The sequence below is a fragment of the Lepeophtheirus salmonis genome, chromosome 11 (assembly GCF_016086655.4).
Source record: "Lepeophtheirus salmonis chromosome 11, UVic_Lsal_1.4, whole genome shotgun sequence".
Taxonomy (NCBI): domain Eukaryota; kingdom Metazoa; phylum Arthropoda; class Copepoda; order Siphonostomatoida; family Caligidae; genus Lepeophtheirus; species Lepeophtheirus salmonis.
In genome coordinates, this window is record NC_052141.2 from 20,563,648 (window position 1) to 20,581,112 (window position 17,465).

Consider the following 17,465-nt stretch of genomic DNA (forward strand, 5'->3'; position numbering starts at 1 on the left):
ATATCTAAAGTGCTCGTTTGTAACCTCTCAACTGTGAACTAGATGACCACGAGATGCACACCAAAAGCTTCCACAAGATGCATATCAAGGCCAAAAGAATAGGTTGAGGCATTTGAAGCTACCATTAAAGGCAGAGGAATGTAAGAGCAGCCAGACCCCAATGTGCCACTTGGTGAAGTAAGACTTAAGCCATAATGCCTAAAAAGGAACTCCTCGTTAGGGTTTGAAGTCTTTGTATAGAATAAAGTGTGTGACCCGATGCAAAATCCTCCTCAACAAGCTTGAAAAGCAAGACTCTCGGCTTCCCCCGACTGTTCCCCTCTGGACCTTGGTATTTTTGGTCACCTCAAAGGGAACTTTTGGGAATCTGATACATAACTAAGTACCAACTGAAGGCCGCTGCCATCACTGCTTGAGCCAACCTAGAGCCGAGCTTTGTACAGAACTGCTATGCCAAGCTCTGCACTAGGCTTGAACTGGTCATTAAGACCAAAGGCGTTTATATTGATTCATAATGTAAATAATGTGTCCCTTCATTGTATTTATGAATTAAACTTGATGATATTTTTTTAAATATAACAATTTTTTTAATTTTCAAAAAGTGTTGCATTTTAAACGGAGGAGCCAGTATGTACATCTCAAGTATGAATACTTCCATAAAAAATAAAAATGGCTAGTAAGAAACAATGTTTCTTTAGTGTGGGAAGGCTTAACATTTTTGCTAGGATAGAACAATTCGTCCTTGAGGCAACTACATAACATACCTCGAGAGATCCCAAAAAATATAAATCATACATATATTCTACAAAAACGTCAATAAAAAATGTCTACTTTTTCAAATGAAAAAAAAAATCGCATAAAGGAGATAAATACGAATAGGAACACGGGGCGCAGTAAATATCATAAATTTCAAAACACAAAAAAAAATAATTACAAAATATAAATGAAATAACAATTACTATACTTTGTGGTAGGTATTTAATGACAACCCCCTATAATCGAAAGACTCATTCAGACATTGCTAACATAGGTAGCAAACATCATCGAAACATATTGAGATAAATTACTTTGAGAGTTCACTATTTTTGGAGTTATCTCCATTTTCATCAATTACTACTTCCTGAATCTGTTTCCCTCCGTTTTTTTCGATTGAAAGGGATTTGTTATTATCGATGGGTGTTATCTCTACGATATCTTCGCTTGAAGCATTATATTTATTATTGTCGGTAGCTACTTTCTCTGTGATGCCCTCAATTGGAAATGAATTGTTATTGGGGGTATCTTCTATTTCTACAATATCCTCAATTGGAATCACATTGTTACCGTTAATCAAATTCCCTCCTATCTTCTCAATTATTAATTTTTTGTTATTATGGACTTGATTCTCCTCGCTGCTTTTTAATAAAGCGGATTTGTTTTTGTTAGGCGGGTTTCTTACATTATCGATAGAAACAGATACTCCACTACTTGCCATAGATAAATTATGATTTTTATTCTGTACTGAGGCAATGGATGTAGAAGGAATTGGATTTCTTTGAATATTAGGAGAATAAATATTTTGAAGAGCTTTAGTTCGAGTTTGCATTTGTAATATATATTGACGAGTTGCCATGGTAATTGCATCATCATTCAACCGTGGATTTTGCCGGCGGTAAGCCTCTTTAATTTGATGGAAAACCATTTCATTTATCAAAGACATTGAAGCCATGGATGTTTTATCATTGAATTGTGGGGTTTGCCGCCGATTATCCTCTTGCAGTTGAATAAGAGCCGTTTTATCCACCGAAGGCGTTGAAATCGCGGAGGTGTTATTCAATAGTTGATTTTGCCGCCGATAAGCTTCCTGCATTTGAAGGAGAGTATTTTTATCCATGGAAGAAATTGGAGTCCCAAAGGAGTTAATATTTGGAAGATTAAAGTTTGTATTCATAAAAATTCCTTTTCGCTCATTTTCATATTCCTCCCAAGCCGCTTTTCTCTCATCTTCTGTCAAATTTTCATCCACTTGATTCTCTAGTAGGGAATCATGATCATGATATTTCCAAATTTTTTCTGGATATTTACTTAAAATTTCAGCAAAAACATTATCAATTGGGACTTTTGGAACAGGGCGCTCTTCGTCCAAGTCCTGATCCTTAAATGTGTACAATTCAGTCAATTCATTCATTGAAAAATGTCTTTCTATTTGTTGCTCATCGACAACTCGAGCTGAAAGAGATTGTTTTGTCACTTGGCGATCATATATTTTTTCTTCCATTGTACCTTTGGCTAAAAATCTATATATATATACAGGTTTTGTTTGACCAAAACGATAAACACGGAAAATGGACTGTAGATCATGAGCGGGATTCCAGGACGCATCGAAGATGATCACTCGGTTAGCAGCTACCAAGTTGATTCCTAAGCCCCCTGCTTTTGTTGATATAAGAAACAATTTCATTTCTTTATTTGAGGTCTTGTTAAAGTAATTGCACCACTTCTTTCGGACATGAGGTGGAGTTGAACCATCCATACGGAAGTAATTTCTTTCTTGTATCCAGGGTCTAATGAAGGGCTTCAGACATTCTGGTATTTTTTCCTTGTCTGATTCAAGGAAATACTCATTCATTTTAGATAAAAAGGTTTCAATCATATCCAAAGACAATAGTGATTGAGAAAAGACTAGGGTTTTGTCGCCTAAAATATCCGCATTTTTCAAAATTTCCATAAGGAGAGTCATTTTCGGACTATGAGATATATCTTGCAGATCTTCTTCATTCTTCAAGAATTGTGACCACCAATCATTGGAGGAGGAACTTTGCTCACTCTCAATCCCTTTTAAAAGGGCTTCGCCAGTTTCTTCTTTAATTTGACGAGTTACTATTTTCTCATTTTTATCTAAAATCTCAATGTCAGAATCACTTGAAGAAGAAGTTTCACTTTCCTCAGCTGACCCATCATCAATAAATTGATTCATGTCCTCTTCGTCGTCATGAATCAAATTTTTCATGGCGTGTCTTTCTTTTGCTGATAATAACACAATTGGATGATTCCAAATATGACTTAAAATCGTAACATCGTTGAATAATCCACCCTTTTTCCCGCCAACCATTTTGCTTCCACCTACTACTCGGCCCGCCCTGGCAAAGTTTTCCAAGTAATACATATACAATTTCTTTTGAAGATCACTCAAATTAATGCACAAGACGTATTCATATTTGGGTTGAAGATATGGGACAAGAACATTATAATCCAGCCTCTGAAGACATCCTTTCAACAAATCACTCAGAATAAATGATCTTTTTTTCATAACTCTCACATCGTCATCTGTAGAATCAGAGTGCTGTCCATTTTGAATAGGATTTACAAACCGATTCTTAAATTCTTTGTAAGAACCTAAAAGATTGGGTTTCACAAAATTAACCATAGCGAAATATTCTGAGAGATTGTTTTGTAGAGGCGTTCCCGTAAGAATGATGCGACGTTTGGTTCCTATTTTGTTTATTGATTTATTAAGAGCACTATTTCTGTTCTTTAAAACATGCCCTTCATCACAAACAACAAGGTCAGGGCCAGGATCGACTAAAGATCGAAGAATTATGCCCTTTTGTCTTTTATTTAACTTCCTACTCGCACTGGTAGTAAGGTTCCTAAACATATCATATCCTATAATTAATACTCCTCCCTCCTTTAGCCAATAATTCAATCGATCAGTCCGATCATCGTTTCCTTTGTCTCCACTAAGTTCATATACGTCTAATTCTAGACTGTCCTTACACCATTTATCAAACTCATCTTTCCAGTTCTTAACAGTATTGACAGGACAAATGACTAGAACCTTTGTGATATGTTCAGGAAAATTTGTTAAGACAGTATGAATTAATGCAATTGTTTGAAGAGTCTTTCCCAGACCCATACAGTGCGCCAAAATTGCTCCCCCTGGATACTTGCATGCGAGGACATCATCTTTAGACTCAAAAACAGAGTTCCACATAAATTTAATCCCATCAGCTTGATGAGGTTTTAATTGTTTTACTAATTCCTTATCTAACTCAACTCGTTTCTCTTTCGTTTCTGGATCAAAGTCAAGAATCAAATCTTCTATAATTTCGGAAGATTTGACAGAATCTACAAATTCTTTTTGATACATTTTCAATTTTTCTTCCATGCGCTTTCTCCTTTCACGCTCAATTTCAGCAGCTTCCTTTGACATTTCCGAGAGTTTGTGATCCTTGATGATTTTGTGGAGCTTTTTCCTTCCTTTATTAGGGGTACCTTCGTCAGTATCAGAGGATTTTTTAGCGGATTTGATTCTTTTACCTTTTTTTTTAGAACTATAAGGTGTAAGGGAATCAGCGTCAGATGCATATGAATCACTTGACACACTTGTGGAGCTTGAAGAACCACTGGGCATACTCTTATCTTGTACAATATTATTTTCATCAGAGTCGTCTGATAACAATTCAATTATCCTACGTTTTTTCTTTGGCCTTTTTTCCTCGTTATCATCATCATCATCATCATCAGTGGAGCTATAACTATTTTGGTTATTATCTTTTTGCCCCAGACTCATGGTCATAAAATTGGGTAAGCTTTCGTGTTTTCTTTTTTCTGACTTCATGGCACGAGATTCAACTTTTTTATTCTCAGACGACATTTTTTCATCACTTTCACTACACAAGGACATTACATCATCATCACCGTCGTCATCAGAAGAGGAAAAAATAGTTCTCTTAGCAGATATTTTATGGGAATCCGATATATTAAACCCAGTATCTGATTCATCACTATCATCTAACTCTATTTCTTCGATATTTGGAGCCTCCTTCTCTTTTTTCTTTCCATCTTTAGTCTTCCTTGATTTCATTGTGCTTTTACATTTAGGAGAAGAACCGATCTTACTTTCGTACGAACTAATATTCTTAAAATTACATAGGCGAGAAATTGCTGCATACTCTGCATCAAACTTTTTTTTTTGTAATTTGCTTATTTTGAAATGTCCTTTTTCTTTAATTTCTTTTAAAATGGATTCTTGAACCGGCTTAAGCGATATTTTCAATTCTTTCTTAAATATCTCATGAATGATTAAACTGTTTTCATTAGATGTATAATCACTGATATTCTTATTTAAGGAGTTTTGAGACTCTTTGGAAGTCTCCGCCGACTGAGTTTCATTCGTATTCTTATTTGGGTTATTTTGTATTTGTATGGAGATTTGACAATCTTCAGAGGATCCTGTCTGCGTTTCGTTTGTATTTTCATTGGTGTCATATTGTATTTTGACTTGACCATCTTTAGAGGCTACCGGCTGAGTTTCTTTTGTATTTTCATTGTCGTTATATAGTATTTTTACGTATGGAGGCATGGAAGTTATGGGTGTGGTAGAGCTACAAATACTAATTTCATCGTCATCCCTCTTGTTGTTATCGTTTTCTATACTTTTCTCTGAAGCTGCAGAAGGAATAACATCCATTTCACTTTTTAAATGAAGAATGATGTCTTTTATTTTTTTTAAAGTACTTCTATGAATATTTAATAATTTATTCCCCGTATTTTTTATAATGGAAGGTGAGGGCTTGGAATCCTTCTCACAAAGTTTCTTCCATAGCTCATACTCCCAAAAGAGAGACTCTTTATACTGGATTTGAACTTCTTTTGAAGAGGTAAACGACTTGGTGATGGGATCTAAAGGAATACAAATCGAATCATAGCAATGTGATAAAGTGAATGTTATTGTAATGTTACCTAAGTAGAGTTTGTGATCGTGTTTTTCCCTCCAATAGTTGAATATGGAGAAATATTTAGCTTGTGCGGAGAGGATTTGGGATTTGTCACAGACAAGACAGTTCCAAGAGGATTTATTGTATTGTAAGACTTCTCCAACGTTCTTTTCTAAGCAATTGGTACAAAATGCGTTGTAGCAGCCGGACCTTTTACAGAGAATAAGTTTGAAACTATCCTTGGCACATGATCTACAACGTTCAAAAGAGGATATTTCGGGGTAGAGCTTCCAGGTCTGCGATGAATAGAATTGTTTACAGGGGTTGCAAACGGGCACTGCGAGAAGAGGATGGCGCGAGAGGAATGTTATATGAAACTTGGTGAAACAAGTGAAGCAGGAAGTATACTCAGAGTGCGAGCTTCCGTGAAGGGTCGAAAGTTCGTCTTCGCCGAGAGAACCAAAGTATTCTGCATCAGAAAGAGAACTTGGATTCAAGCTACAAGAGGAGGGCGATGCCGAAGAGGATCCTCTTATCACGGAATCCATCGAGTTAAACTAAATTAATAATTTTACAACATTGATTCCTATGTTTGATTTTCAATTTTGTTTTGTATTGTATTTTTAAGTAATATGAGCTAAATGGAATGATCAGTGTAGCTATGTATCATTCCAGGCCAAGGCGATACCAATTACAATAATAATCGACAATAGAATATCAATATTATATGTAGCTTTCATTACGTCATTGTTCTCTCCAAACAAAAACACGAAACCTCATGTTCATATACCGCAAACATTTCTGGGACTGTTTAACGTCCGGCCGGCACAACTGGTCTGAAGATGTACAGCGCTAATATCGCGGCAAAACTCAGTAGAACATGGGAAAAATCCAAGCTCAGAGTAAAGTAGAATTTAAATTTCTTGATGGAAATTTGATGACTTCCTCGTATATAGTCACCTCTCCCTATATTAAATCTTTACCCTATACAGGGAGGACTATATCCATGGAGAGATCACTTCTTTTCAGAAAATACATAGGTTGACAAACAATCATTTTTAGTATATCTAACTATAATCTTTTATCCAATCAAACGCCACGTAGATTTACTAAAGATGATTGTCCCTGGTTAATGCCAACCTATGTATTTTTCTGAAAAGTAGTGCACTCTTCATCTATATAGTGCTCCCTGCCCTATATATGGGGGAACGAGGGCCACAACCTCCAGAGGCACTTCGTATTCGGTATTATATATTAATATTATGATTATACGCTTTAGGTACAAATTATACCTAAATTCCCGGTGGTTAGACCAAGCAGGTTGTTAGCACATAGTTCAGACTTAATTAGTGGTGTTGTACACAACTAACTTTTTTATTCACTCCCATCAACCTCGACTGTCAAAAAGGAAAGGAAACATTTAAAAAAACTTAAGACCCTCTGTATTTTTCTTATAGTGAACTATTAATTATTTAGATATTATAGAAAAAATATTACTCTATCAATAGATATTGAATACAATATACATAGAATTGAAGTGCTTGATTTATATATATTAATATTATAATCCAAAACCTTTATAATACCCTTTTTGAGTTCATAGTACGTAGAGTCAGCTACTTTAAATAAATAATGCAAGAGGCAATGTACTCATGAAAATACTACACGTACTTTTTCAAGTAATTCTAAAGGCAAGGTTTATTTCTAAAAGTTTTAGTTGATTTATACTGACTTTAATTCAGATGAAGGACTCCCTTGAGTCCTTCAGCTAGACCAGCCAATACTTGAATTATTGAATTCACATATAGATGACGCTACAGTCTATTCATAAACAGACAACAACAACAGCTTCGCTCAAGACCTGTGGAAAAATAAAACAAAACAAAACATTCTTTACTCCCTACTGAAGTAAAAATAATATAATAAATTATTTTATAATAAAGTTAAGATAATGCCGGGTAATCGAGTAGACTGTTACATACCCGTAGTAGGCTAGTATTATAAAATATTACTTATTGATTACTGATTAGTGGTCTCCTCTCTTCATTTCATATCTCAATTAATTAATAGTTATGAATTTAAGGATGGTTTAATGAATAATTATTAATTGAATTGTTGTATAATAGACTCATATAAATACAAAGTACAGACTACTCTTGAGAATACAACTCGGAATGTCTCAGCAACAACAACAACCATCTTTGGGGAATAATAATCCCTATGTTCGTTCTCCAACACCTGGAAGAATTATGAGTCCGAATCATGGAGGCGGAGTGTATGGAGGCTCTCGTATGCAAGGATCACCACGTGCCCCAATGGGTAACACAAACTATGGAGGAGGAGGAATGATGGGAGGTATGGAAGATGATAAATCTCAGGCCATGCCTCCCCATTCAGGTACTCCACCTCCTTCATCCACCGGGAATATCCCAACACAACAGCCACCATCTCAACCCCCACAGCAGCAACAGACTAAAGAAATTAATACAGCCACAGTTTGTCGCATAGGTAAATCAAGAATGCCTGCTATAATTATAATAATACGTCTACTGCTTGCCCCTTTATTATAGGCCAAGAAACCGTTCAAGAGATTGTGAGTAGGATCCAGGATGTATTCAGCTATCTCAAGTCTCTACAGCCACCTGTGGGCTCAAATTTTCAAGATAGGGATCGACAAACTTTGGAAAAACAACAAAGACTTCAGGAAGTTCTCAAAGGGATTGTTCAACTCTTTAAAAGGCTCAAAGTTTGTTGGGAAAAGTGTCAAGAAAACACACTTGGGATGGAGTACACGCAAATGGAAGCTCTTATTCCCATTAAAGACGAGAGAGACATTAAGGCTGAGCTTGAAAAAAAGAGAGGAGAGTCTTTCAGACAGGCTTTTGATGAGCATAATGAACTATCTCAGCAACTGGTGATGCGGAATAGGCATATAAAGGAAATCATTGATCAAATGAGGAACATCATATGGGAAATCAACACCATGTTGGCAATGAGGGACGAATGATGATAACTTATGAATGAGTATATATATAAATATAGATCTACACTTTTATTAAAAAAAAATATAATAAAATTTATATGTTTATAAATATAAAGTTGTAAGATTTGTTAACAATCATTTTCAATGGAGTCTCTCAATTGGATTGCTTCACTTAGATCTTTGATGGATTCATGCTCAAGAGCTTCTAAGAAGTTTAGATCTTTCAACATGGATTTAAATTGCTCAGGACGAACCTTTAGAAGACTGCTCACAAGGGTCAGAGCATTTTTCTTCACTTTTACAGGATGCTCGGACTCTGTCAGAGAAGACTTGATTCCGTTAATAATTAAGTCTGTGTAAAGTTGTGACACAACAATATCCTTAGGTAAAACATTGGCCATAAGAACAAGTGTGATGAGGGATTCGTTAAGCATTTTCTGGTGGTGAGAAATCAGCATCATGGTGATAAGAGGCATGCCTCCTACCTCGACCACATTTTTCATTACTTCCACTGATTGTGAATTCTTCACAAGGGTAGCAAGCAAACGACCAGAGGCGGATTTAAGCCACTGATTGTCTTCTGAGCCCCACTCAGTATATTTGCTAAGAAGGGACCTATCTTCCCCTATCCGTAGAGAAGCCGTTTTACTTCCATCCACTAATAATCTAATAACAGGAACGAGTTTGGATATAACAGAATAGGAAGGAATGGGAGACAAACTTTCTGTTAAGGCAATACAGGGTTCCAAGAGACCCTCATTTAAGAGTTGAGTGCGACTTCCAGGATTCACAGTCAAGTTTCTCAGAGAACCTAGGAGAGCATGCTGGATCTCTAAATCTTTTACAGGATTTTGATGTTTACAAAGTAGACGGATGAGAAGTTTGGAAGTTCCATTTTGAACAAGAGTAACAGAATTTTCCTCACTACAAGCAAAGTTACCTATAGCGAGAGCCGCAGTCACTTTTAGCTTCATTTCAATTCCATCATCCTCTAGCCATTCCAGAAATTTATCCTTCAAATGCCCATTGTCAAGAGCATAAAGGTACTTCATAGAATCAGCATGACTCATAATATTGATCAACATGTTACATCCTTTAGCGCGATGTACTGAAAATTCTTGAGACCTCCAGCGTCCAAGAACTCGCTCAACTATTGTTGTACATAGGCCACTCTTTGATAGTTTTAACGATAAATCCGAGTCCACAACAAGGAAGCGTATGAGTTCGAGAGCAACTTCGGTCACTTCTGGACTTGTGGTATGATTTAGTATATGAGTGATGGCAGGAGTAATATCCGCTTGATCATGGAATATCTAATCATTAAAAAAAAAAAAATATATATATATATAAACAAATTACTCATGATTAGGGATGTGAAAATTGTCTAAATACGAGTGAAAATTATAATATGTTTGTAACACGACATAAAATCTACAGACATAATTCACTATGGTGCTCATTCCTCACTAATACGTTTGAATTTTCAAAATAGGAAGAAGTAATTAATAAGGTATTTTTTTAAATATATGCTCACGAGGATTTCGACAATTTGCACAACCTTACTCATGATGTAAAAAGATCCGAAAATGATAATCACCTTAATAACTGTTGGACCTTCACAAATACAAACAAAAAAAACTAATGAGCTATTAAATACTGCGTCGTTGGTTGTGGTGGATAATACATTTTGTACGATGGTATCAATAAAGCCGATCTCTGCTATTTTTTCAGCAAATTCAGGACAGTTTGAGGACGTAAAATTAAGTAGAAATCTTGGTAGGATGACGGGGAGTCTTTGCCCCGGGTCTTGGGACTTATCCGAATTTTTAGCTAGGTGGTGAAGATGAATGAGACAATCTGAATGTGCGAGGATTTGGTGTCGTCCCTCATCGGATTCATAGGAGAGATTACCCAGAACACGACAGATTTGTACTGCAGTTTCTAAAGGACAATTGGATTCCAGGACAGCGGAGAGAGTCGGAACCAGGCCTGTTGTCCGCATGATTCGACGTCCCGTATTTGTTCTTGCAATCTCCACCAGGAGTTGAGCACCCAACTTCTTGGAGGACTCCCCCACATCCTCATGCGAGAGAGTGTCTTTACAGAGTTCAATGAGCTTATCTGCTTGGTCCTCTTGGAGTGAGGAGGCGGACAAGAGTTCGGAACTACGAGAGCGGTCAGGTTCTCCTTCATCCGGCACACAACTCAGGCGTTTCAAAAAAGAGTGCGCCTCCACGAGCTTCCCATCCAATTCCTCCACATTCTCCTCTCCTTGAAGTGCCCGACCTACAGCAGAGCCAAGGAGATTTAAAAGATCCGACAATTCCTCCATTAGAGCTTGGTCAAAAGCCAAAATGATTAATTAATAACTTGAAGTAATCCAATCTCAAGTTCAGTCGAGTGCTCCAATTCATGAATGAAAAAGAGAAAGAGTAGAAGGTAAGCCGGCCGCCCGGCCGGCACTTTGGAGAGAAAGAAAAAAGCTGAAGAAAGAGAAGAAAACAGCAACTCAAGCTCCATCTATTATATAAAATATAACAACCAAATTCATAATTCATAAATCTCATTTCATGCGGCCGGCCGTATATCAGACAACACTCATACATGCTCTTTTATTGTGCTTTACGGAAGTGCAGAAGAATCTTCGCATATTCAAAAAAGGAAATGTATTTATATATTTTTAATTTAACGAAATTTTTATAATGAAGCACATTTAATATTCATAATATACACTATTAATTACACAATTTGTATCTTAAACAATTTCTACATATGAGCGAAGGCAAATCAACTTCATACTGAAGTAACATGAGTTCAAAATCATGGTGCAGTACTAATAGGTAATAACCACCTTTTGAACACTTTTTTCAATCAATAACTAAGCTACAAATATCCAACTTAATTCTGATAAAAAATGGACTAATTTTTTTTCCAAAGTTTGATTGAAATATGAATTAGCTCCATTTTATCTTCAGTGAAAGTGCATCATAATATATTGATGTGCTTTATTATGAAATTCTGTTAAATTAAAAATACATATCTATGTCATTGAAATAATAAATTTAAAAAAATATATAAATATCTTTAGAATTGGCTAAGATATGAATTGATAAAGTTTAAATTTACTTTGCTAATATGAGAAAATTATTTTGCACTTTAGTCAAAATAAGCACACGCCTAAAAAAAGATATTGTACCATATTCCTTTGTCCTTTTAGAGTTCACACTACTTTCATCCATCGATAATTATCACCTATTTATCCATTCACTCCACTCATCTAGCTGTGTATTCCACTTGATTATAGCTTCCACTAATTTTTCCGTATGGATAGTCAGGTTAAAACTCGTATATTTATAACTCTAGCAGATTCATCATAGCTGATTTTATTCTCATTGTGGCTTGTTGTAGGTTCAGGTCGACGGGCGGTTATTGGATATCATTGATGATAATTGGAGGAAGGAAAAATTACCAGAGGATGACATTTTAGTTCCTCTTGGAGAGCTCCCAGATCCTGAGTCAGATAACGGGAATTCAAGCGAGAGTGTTAGAGAGCAAGAAAACAAATGGACGGATTTGAATCTCGGTTCCTTCTCCGAAAATAATTCAAACAACCAATAGATAACTTATTATTTATCAATAGCCTGGAACACCCCACATCAACCATCAATCATCATGCTAACATTCTTCAGCCCTCAAAATGTCTCGTCTCTCACCATGTATTTCCTTCTCTATCTACTAATAATGCTCCATGGGACTCATGCACACAACTACAGTTCTCTTTGGTGTCATGGATCTCATGTCGATTCTAGACAATGTACTTTTAAAAACCTTTGTTATTCACATCAGTTTGATGAGTTTATTTTTTTAAGAGACTCGACTCACAGCTTATATTCTGGCATAATTGATCCAGAAGAAACGAAAGAGTTACTCAAAATCCCTCCTCATCAAGACTATCTTTCTTTGAGTACATTCAAATCATCTGACTACTCTAAGCTTCATATTAGTAGTCACAATCCATATGAGGTTCTTTTAATTCATGTCAAAAAGCTTGAACCCCTTCAAGGATCTCTCGATCGCTTTTTTATTGATGTTCTTCTAACTATCCTCAAGACCCTTAATCCACTATGTTATGGAGATTTGATTCATTGTTCATTCCCTAGGATTATTTTGAAGTATGACAAAAATTCTCCTCGATTAGACGAGGAATATCAAATTCTTCTCAAAAAAATCTTCAAAACGGATTTTATTATTGAAATCGTTCCATTTACAAGCTCAGAAATAACATGCTTTGAAAAAGTACACATTGGGAATTTGGAAGATAAATATTCTGGTACATCTTTCCGCGAATTGATTCTAGAAAATCTGGAACTAAAGATAGCACTTGACCCTAATCCCCCTATTCTACTACTTTCAAATAATTCAAATCAAGTTATTTCTCAAGATGTAATGAATATAATTAGGGATTTATGTCATGATTGTCCTCTTGAAGTAATATCTTTTGATTTAAGTAATATTCAATATCTACTTAATGCTCTAATATCTGCTAAAATTGTCATCAGTTACGAGAACTTCCTCACTGCTGGATTTTTAATGCCTTTTGAATCAACTCTTTTACATCCCTTGCCTCAGGAAGTAGAAGAGTCACCTGTGCTTATAACTCTTTTGAAGAATAGAGATACAATTAAATACAGAACTTGGATTCCTGGACAATCACTTCCCTTAGCAGACTTTCAAACAGACGAGGAAACTCTGGAGGATGAAAGATTGTGGATATACCCTTCTCGAGTCCACGCCTTTGAATGTAATTTAGAAATTAAATCTTCAGAGTTATTTGTTAATCTCATTTGGGATCCACCCCTAAATGCTCAATACTTTCATAGTCTTACTTATGAGCTATTAGTTCAAGGAATGAAGTCGGAGATAAGCTCCACCCAAGATCTGGATTTTTTGGATCAATTTTCTGTAAAGGATAGGAAAATTTCTGTTACTGTAAACGCGAATATTTACTCAGCTTTAAAGATATATATTTTGGCAAAGACTCCTTTGGAGGATGGGTTTGAAAACAAAGGAATTGATACACATTTCATATGTAATCTTGATAGAGACATTAAGTTTTCATGAAACATAAATAATTAATACAAATAAATATATACGTTTTAGTTGTTAACTCAAAATTTTATTTATTTCACAAATAGTCTTTTTTTTCTATTATGAACATTTGGATGCAGTTGCCATCGTGACAGTTTTAGATTCCAAATAGCATTTGATTCCTTCGGGTCCCAATTCTCTACCATAACCTGATTGTTTAAAACCTCCAAACGGGGTTTGAGGGGAAAGGTAATCATAACAATTCACCCAAACGGAGCCAGCCCTAATGTTTTGTGTAAATTTTGTTATGTTATCCAATTTTTGAGTTAAAATGCCAGCAGCTAAACCGTAAGGAGTTGAATTGGCACGGGAGATGACTTCGTCCAGAGTCTCAAAAACAAAAATGGATTGAACTGGGCCAAATATTTCCTCCTTTGCAATCCGCATGTTATCTTTTACATCACAAAATACAGTTGGTTGAATAAAATATCCTTTAGAGCCTCCTCTAGAACCACCTGCCATTACTTTGGCACCCTCTTTTACGCCACTGTTGATAAGATCTAAAATTTTGCCCATATGCTCCTTGCTTACCTATGGAAAACGAATAAAACCATATTTAAGGATAAAATCAATTGAATTTACTTGTGGTCCATAGTCTGTTTGGGAATCCCAGGGACAACCGATCTTTTTTTTCTTCACTAGCTCGGAAGACTTTTTGACAAATTCCTCATAAATATCCGACTGTACAAACGTTCTAGAGCCGGCACAACAATTCTGACCCATGTTAGCAAAAATGGCATCATGGCAAATTTGAACAGCTTCGTCTAACGAAGGACAATCATTCATCACAACAAGTGGGCTTTTACCGCCAAGTTCTAAGGACACTCTTTTCAAATTAGAGGCATTTGACGTAATTAGCTTTCCAACTTCCGTTGAACCAGTGAACGCAATTTTATCTACATCCATATGTTGAGATAAAGCAGCCCCTGTTTGTTGGCCATCTCCCGTTACAACATTAATAACTCCCTTTGGAAATCCAACTTCCTTAGTTAAAGCAGCCATGTATAAAGCGCTTAAAGGTGTCTGCTCCGCAGGTTTGAGTACCATTGTACAACCCGTGGCTAGAGCTGGTCCCCATTTCCATGATATCATTGCAACTGGATAATTCCATGGAATAATTTGTCCTACAACTCCAACAGGCTCTTGACGGGTATAGGTAAAAAAATTTCCATCCACCGGAATGGTTGAACCGTGTATTTTATCCGCATAACCAGCATAATAGCGTATAACTCCTATTGAACCTTCTACGTCTTCCAAAGCAGTGCTATAAGGTTTACCATTGTCTACAGTATCCAATTTCGCTAATATAATCCTATCTCTCTCCATGACATCCGCCAATTTGTACATAAGTCTTCCTCTATTTGATGCATCCATTGTACGCCATTCTGAAGTTGGATCAAAGGCTCTTCGAGCAGCAATAACCGCCTAGAAGTGAATCGATTATTATTATCAGAATATAACTTATTAAACTAAATCAATTTATCATACCTTATCAATATCTCCTTTACTACCAAAAGCGACTTTGGCAATTACCTCTTCCGTGGCAGGATTAATTGTGTCAAAGGTTGAACCCTTCTCTGCATCTTGGAATTCATTGTCAATGAAGAGTTGGGTATATTTAATTTCCACAGTCATAATGATATTTTTTCTTCTGTATCACATTCACAAATCGACGACAAATTTTGAACTGCCGCAAGACTAGCTCGCTATATGCAGTCTGTTATTTCTATGCATAATATTCAATGTCTTACTGTATGAATCATCATATGAACATATATATACAGAATTGTAAATCCTAAGCATTTTTTTGCGTGCGAGTTTGGTTGTTGTTGGCAACTTTAATATTGTTTTTTTAATTTCTAAGACTGTTATAATTCTTATTTCCTCCTTGAAGAGGGGAGATCAAAGTTTAAAGAGTAACTACGAGTGTGAGTCCTTGTAGGAATTAGAGTAGAATTGAGGATTGGCATCGCAGTCACTCCTGCCTATGCCCTGTTAGATACGGAGTAGAGATTTAATGTTTATTTCCTTAATTCACAGCTGCTGGAAGCAAACTCAATGAAATGTCATGACAGCTAAGCTGCTCTCCTATCATACATTCCTCAAATTCTCAGGGTGACCATACTGATTTTCATTTTTTTTTTTTTTACTTACCGAATATGCCTACGATTTTCAATCCTATTCATACTTCATAATGTAATGTCGAACAAATGTTAAAATAAAGTCACACAAAAATAAAGTACCAAAACAAGTTTCTATTTTGTTTTGTATCAATTGAGTTTCATTTATCATCAGATATCATATTCAACAGTTTAATAACTGTATTGCATATGTGTCTCTGAAAAGGATATTAAAATACATGTACCATTAGATAGATAATAAAAATAGACAATTGCCTCACTCAATCACTCATCAAAAAAGCAAGCTAGAATGATTTTCCTCAAGTTCAGTGTTTGGCTTTTATTTGTATTCTTCGACGAATTATCGTCAATTTCTATCAATTAATTATTCTTATTAACTGCAAATAACAATTAATGTAGCTAAACGAGAAATTGACAGGATTTTTATTAATTAATCAATTAAAGGTTTTAAACTATAGCTAAAATTCTTGAGTATCTTAACTCATCCCCGTAATTTGAATAATAAACCTGACTATAATTTACTCAAATATGTATGTGAATAGTTGCCCATTGAACAGTATGGACCGACGACGAAATGCATTTGCAAGTGGGGGAGGGGCAAATTATATAATGGTGACGTCGTCAGGGACTTGCAAAGGACGTTTTTTTGACAGAATGTTTAGCAATACTTCTTTTAAAAAAGAAAAAAAAAACTTTTTCGAAATTTTTTGAACAAATAAAACTTTTTTTTTTATATCAGAAAATGATTATAATCAGCCCTTGACTGCCACACTAGTCTGTGGCTAGTAAAAAATCAGTCGGGTTAGAGCCTAAGTGGTCTATTACTAGCAAGTTTGGCTACGTAATGCCGTACCCACGGAATTCTAGAATTCCGTACCGTACCGTAAATACATCTAATCGACAGGCAATTTTTGTATTACAATCAGGGATGCCATCAACTGTAACTTTGGTTGACATCCCGGCCCACGGGTTGTCTTGCGTGTCAACAAGACTAACAAACGGATTGTAATTTGGAATATCGTGCAATTTAACTTTTTCATTCCATTTAATCTGTCAGTTTATAGATCAACAAGTTAATCAATCGGGTCTATAGTGGATGGCGTCTCTAATAATATTGCATTAATTGGCGATGGGTTCCAACCCGTTTGTTAGTCATGCTGGTACGCAACATAACCCGTGGGTAGGAATATCATCTGGAGTTACAGTGGATGGCGTTTCTGATTATAATAATACATTAATTGGCGTTGAGTTCCACCCCATTTTTTAGTCACGTTAGTTTGCGGACACCTCTGCAAATATATTAGTTTACCACATATTATGTTATTTAATTAACTAAACAAATTCTTCAATGACATGTGCAAAATCAAGATGAACTTGATATTTTATTTTAATAACTACTTATTTGCAATCAAATAGCACTCATTTGATGCTACCTTCTTACCCCTACGATTCTATAAATTATTTATTAAGGCTAAGGTTTCCCAACATTTCTTT

General features: G+C 35.7%; 4 protein-coding genes across 5 annotated transcripts; 1 reads left to right on the forward strand and 3 right to left on the reverse strand.

Annotated features, from left to right (window-relative positions):
- Nucleotides 1-564: 564 nt before the first annotated feature.
- Nucleotides 565-6,468, reverse strand: XNP (ATRX chromatin remodeler XNP). Its single transcript, XM_040721058.2, has 2 exons — nt 5,725-6,468; nt 565-5,664 (listed from the first exon to the last, which is right to left on the reverse strand). Exons 1-2 carry the CDS (start codon nt 6,245-6,247, stop codon nt 1,064-1,066), a joined length of 5,124 nt encoding a protein of 1,707 aa, XP_040576992.1. The 5' UTR covers nt 6,248-6,468; the 3' UTR covers nt 565-1,063.
- MED30 (Mediator complex subunit 30) lies at nt 6,457-8,820 on the forward strand. 2 transcript variants are annotated; one of them, XM_040721063.2, is made up of 3 exons: nt 6,457-6,601; nt 7,826-8,207; nt 8,270-8,820. In XM_040721063.2, the coding sequence occupies exons 1-3, from the start codon at nt 6,542-6,544 to the stop codon at nt 8,704-8,706; spliced, it is 879 nt and encodes a 292-aa protein (XP_040576997.1). In that variant the 5' UTR covers nt 6,457-6,541; the 3' UTR covers nt 8,707-8,820. The 2 variants fall into 2 exon arrangements, with proteins under 2 accessions (XP_040576997.1, XP_040576998.1); XM_040721064.2 differs by lacking the exon at nt 6,457-6,601 and adding an exon at nt 6,802-6,943.
- vimar (visceral mesodermal armadillo-repeats) lies at nt 8,737-11,188 on the reverse strand. The gene is made up of 2 exons (XM_040721059.2): nt 10,280-11,188; nt 8,737-9,995 (listed from the first exon to the last, which is right to left on the reverse strand). Exons 1-2 carry the CDS (start codon nt 11,012-11,014, stop codon nt 8,811-8,813), a joined length of 1,920 nt encoding a protein of 639 aa, XP_040576993.1. The 5' UTR covers nt 11,015-11,188; the 3' UTR covers nt 8,737-8,810.
- Nucleotides 11,189-13,832: 2,644 nt separating this feature from the next.
- LOC121125822 (aldehyde dehydrogenase X, mitochondrial) lies at nt 13,833-16,174 on the reverse strand. The gene is made up of 3 exons (XM_040721060.2): nt 15,319-16,174; nt 14,413-15,255; nt 13,833-14,361 (listed from the first exon to the last, which is right to left on the reverse strand). Exons 1-3 carry the CDS (start codon nt 15,463-15,465, stop codon nt 13,891-13,893), a joined length of 1,461 nt encoding a protein of 486 aa, XP_040576994.1. The 5' UTR covers nt 15,466-16,174; the 3' UTR covers nt 13,833-13,890.
- Nucleotides 16,175-17,465: the final 1,291 nt, after the last annotated feature.

Excerpts from the sequence above, each read along its gene's own strand:
- XNP (XM_040721058.2), bottom strand. The coding sequence starts at position 6,247 with ATGGATTCCGTGATAAGAGGATCCTCTTCGGCATCGCCCTCCTCTTGT. Across the intron at positions 5,665-5,724 it reads CGATCACAAACTCTACTTAG|ATCCCATCACCAAGTCGTTT; the intron begins GTAACATTACAA and ends GTATTCCTTTAG.
- MED30 (XM_040721063.2), top strand. The coding sequence starts at position 6,542 with ATGTACAGCGCTAATATCGCGGCAAAACTCAGTAGAACATGGGAAAAA. Across the intron at positions 6,602-7,825 it reads GGGAAAAATCCAAGCTCAGA|ACTCATATAAATACAAAGTA; the intron begins GTAAAGTAGAAT and ends GTTGTATAATAG. Across the intron at positions 8,208-8,269 it reads AGCCACAGTTTGTCGCATAG|GCCAAGAAACCGTTCAAGAG; the intron begins GTAAATCAAGAA and ends CCTTTATTATAG.
- vimar (XM_040721059.2), bottom strand. The coding sequence starts at position 11,014 with ATGGAGGAATTGTCGGATCTTTTAAATCTCCTTGGCTCTGCTGTAGGT. Across the intron at positions 9,996-10,279 it reads AAGGTCCAACAGTTATTAAG|ATATTCCATGATCAAGCGGA; the intron begins GTGATTATCATT and ends TTTAATGATTAG.
- LOC121125822 (XM_040721060.2), bottom strand. The coding sequence starts at position 15,465 with ATGACTGTGGAAATTAAATATACCCAACTCTTCATTGACAATGAATTC. Across the intron at positions 15,256-15,318 it reads GTAAAGGAGATATTGATAAG|GCGGTTATTGCTGCTCGAAG; the intron begins GTATGATAAATT and ends ATTCACTTCTAG. Across the intron at positions 14,362-14,412 it reads AAACAGACTATGGACCACAA|GTAAGCAAGGAGCATATGGG; the intron begins GTAAATTCAATT and ends CGTTTTCCATAG.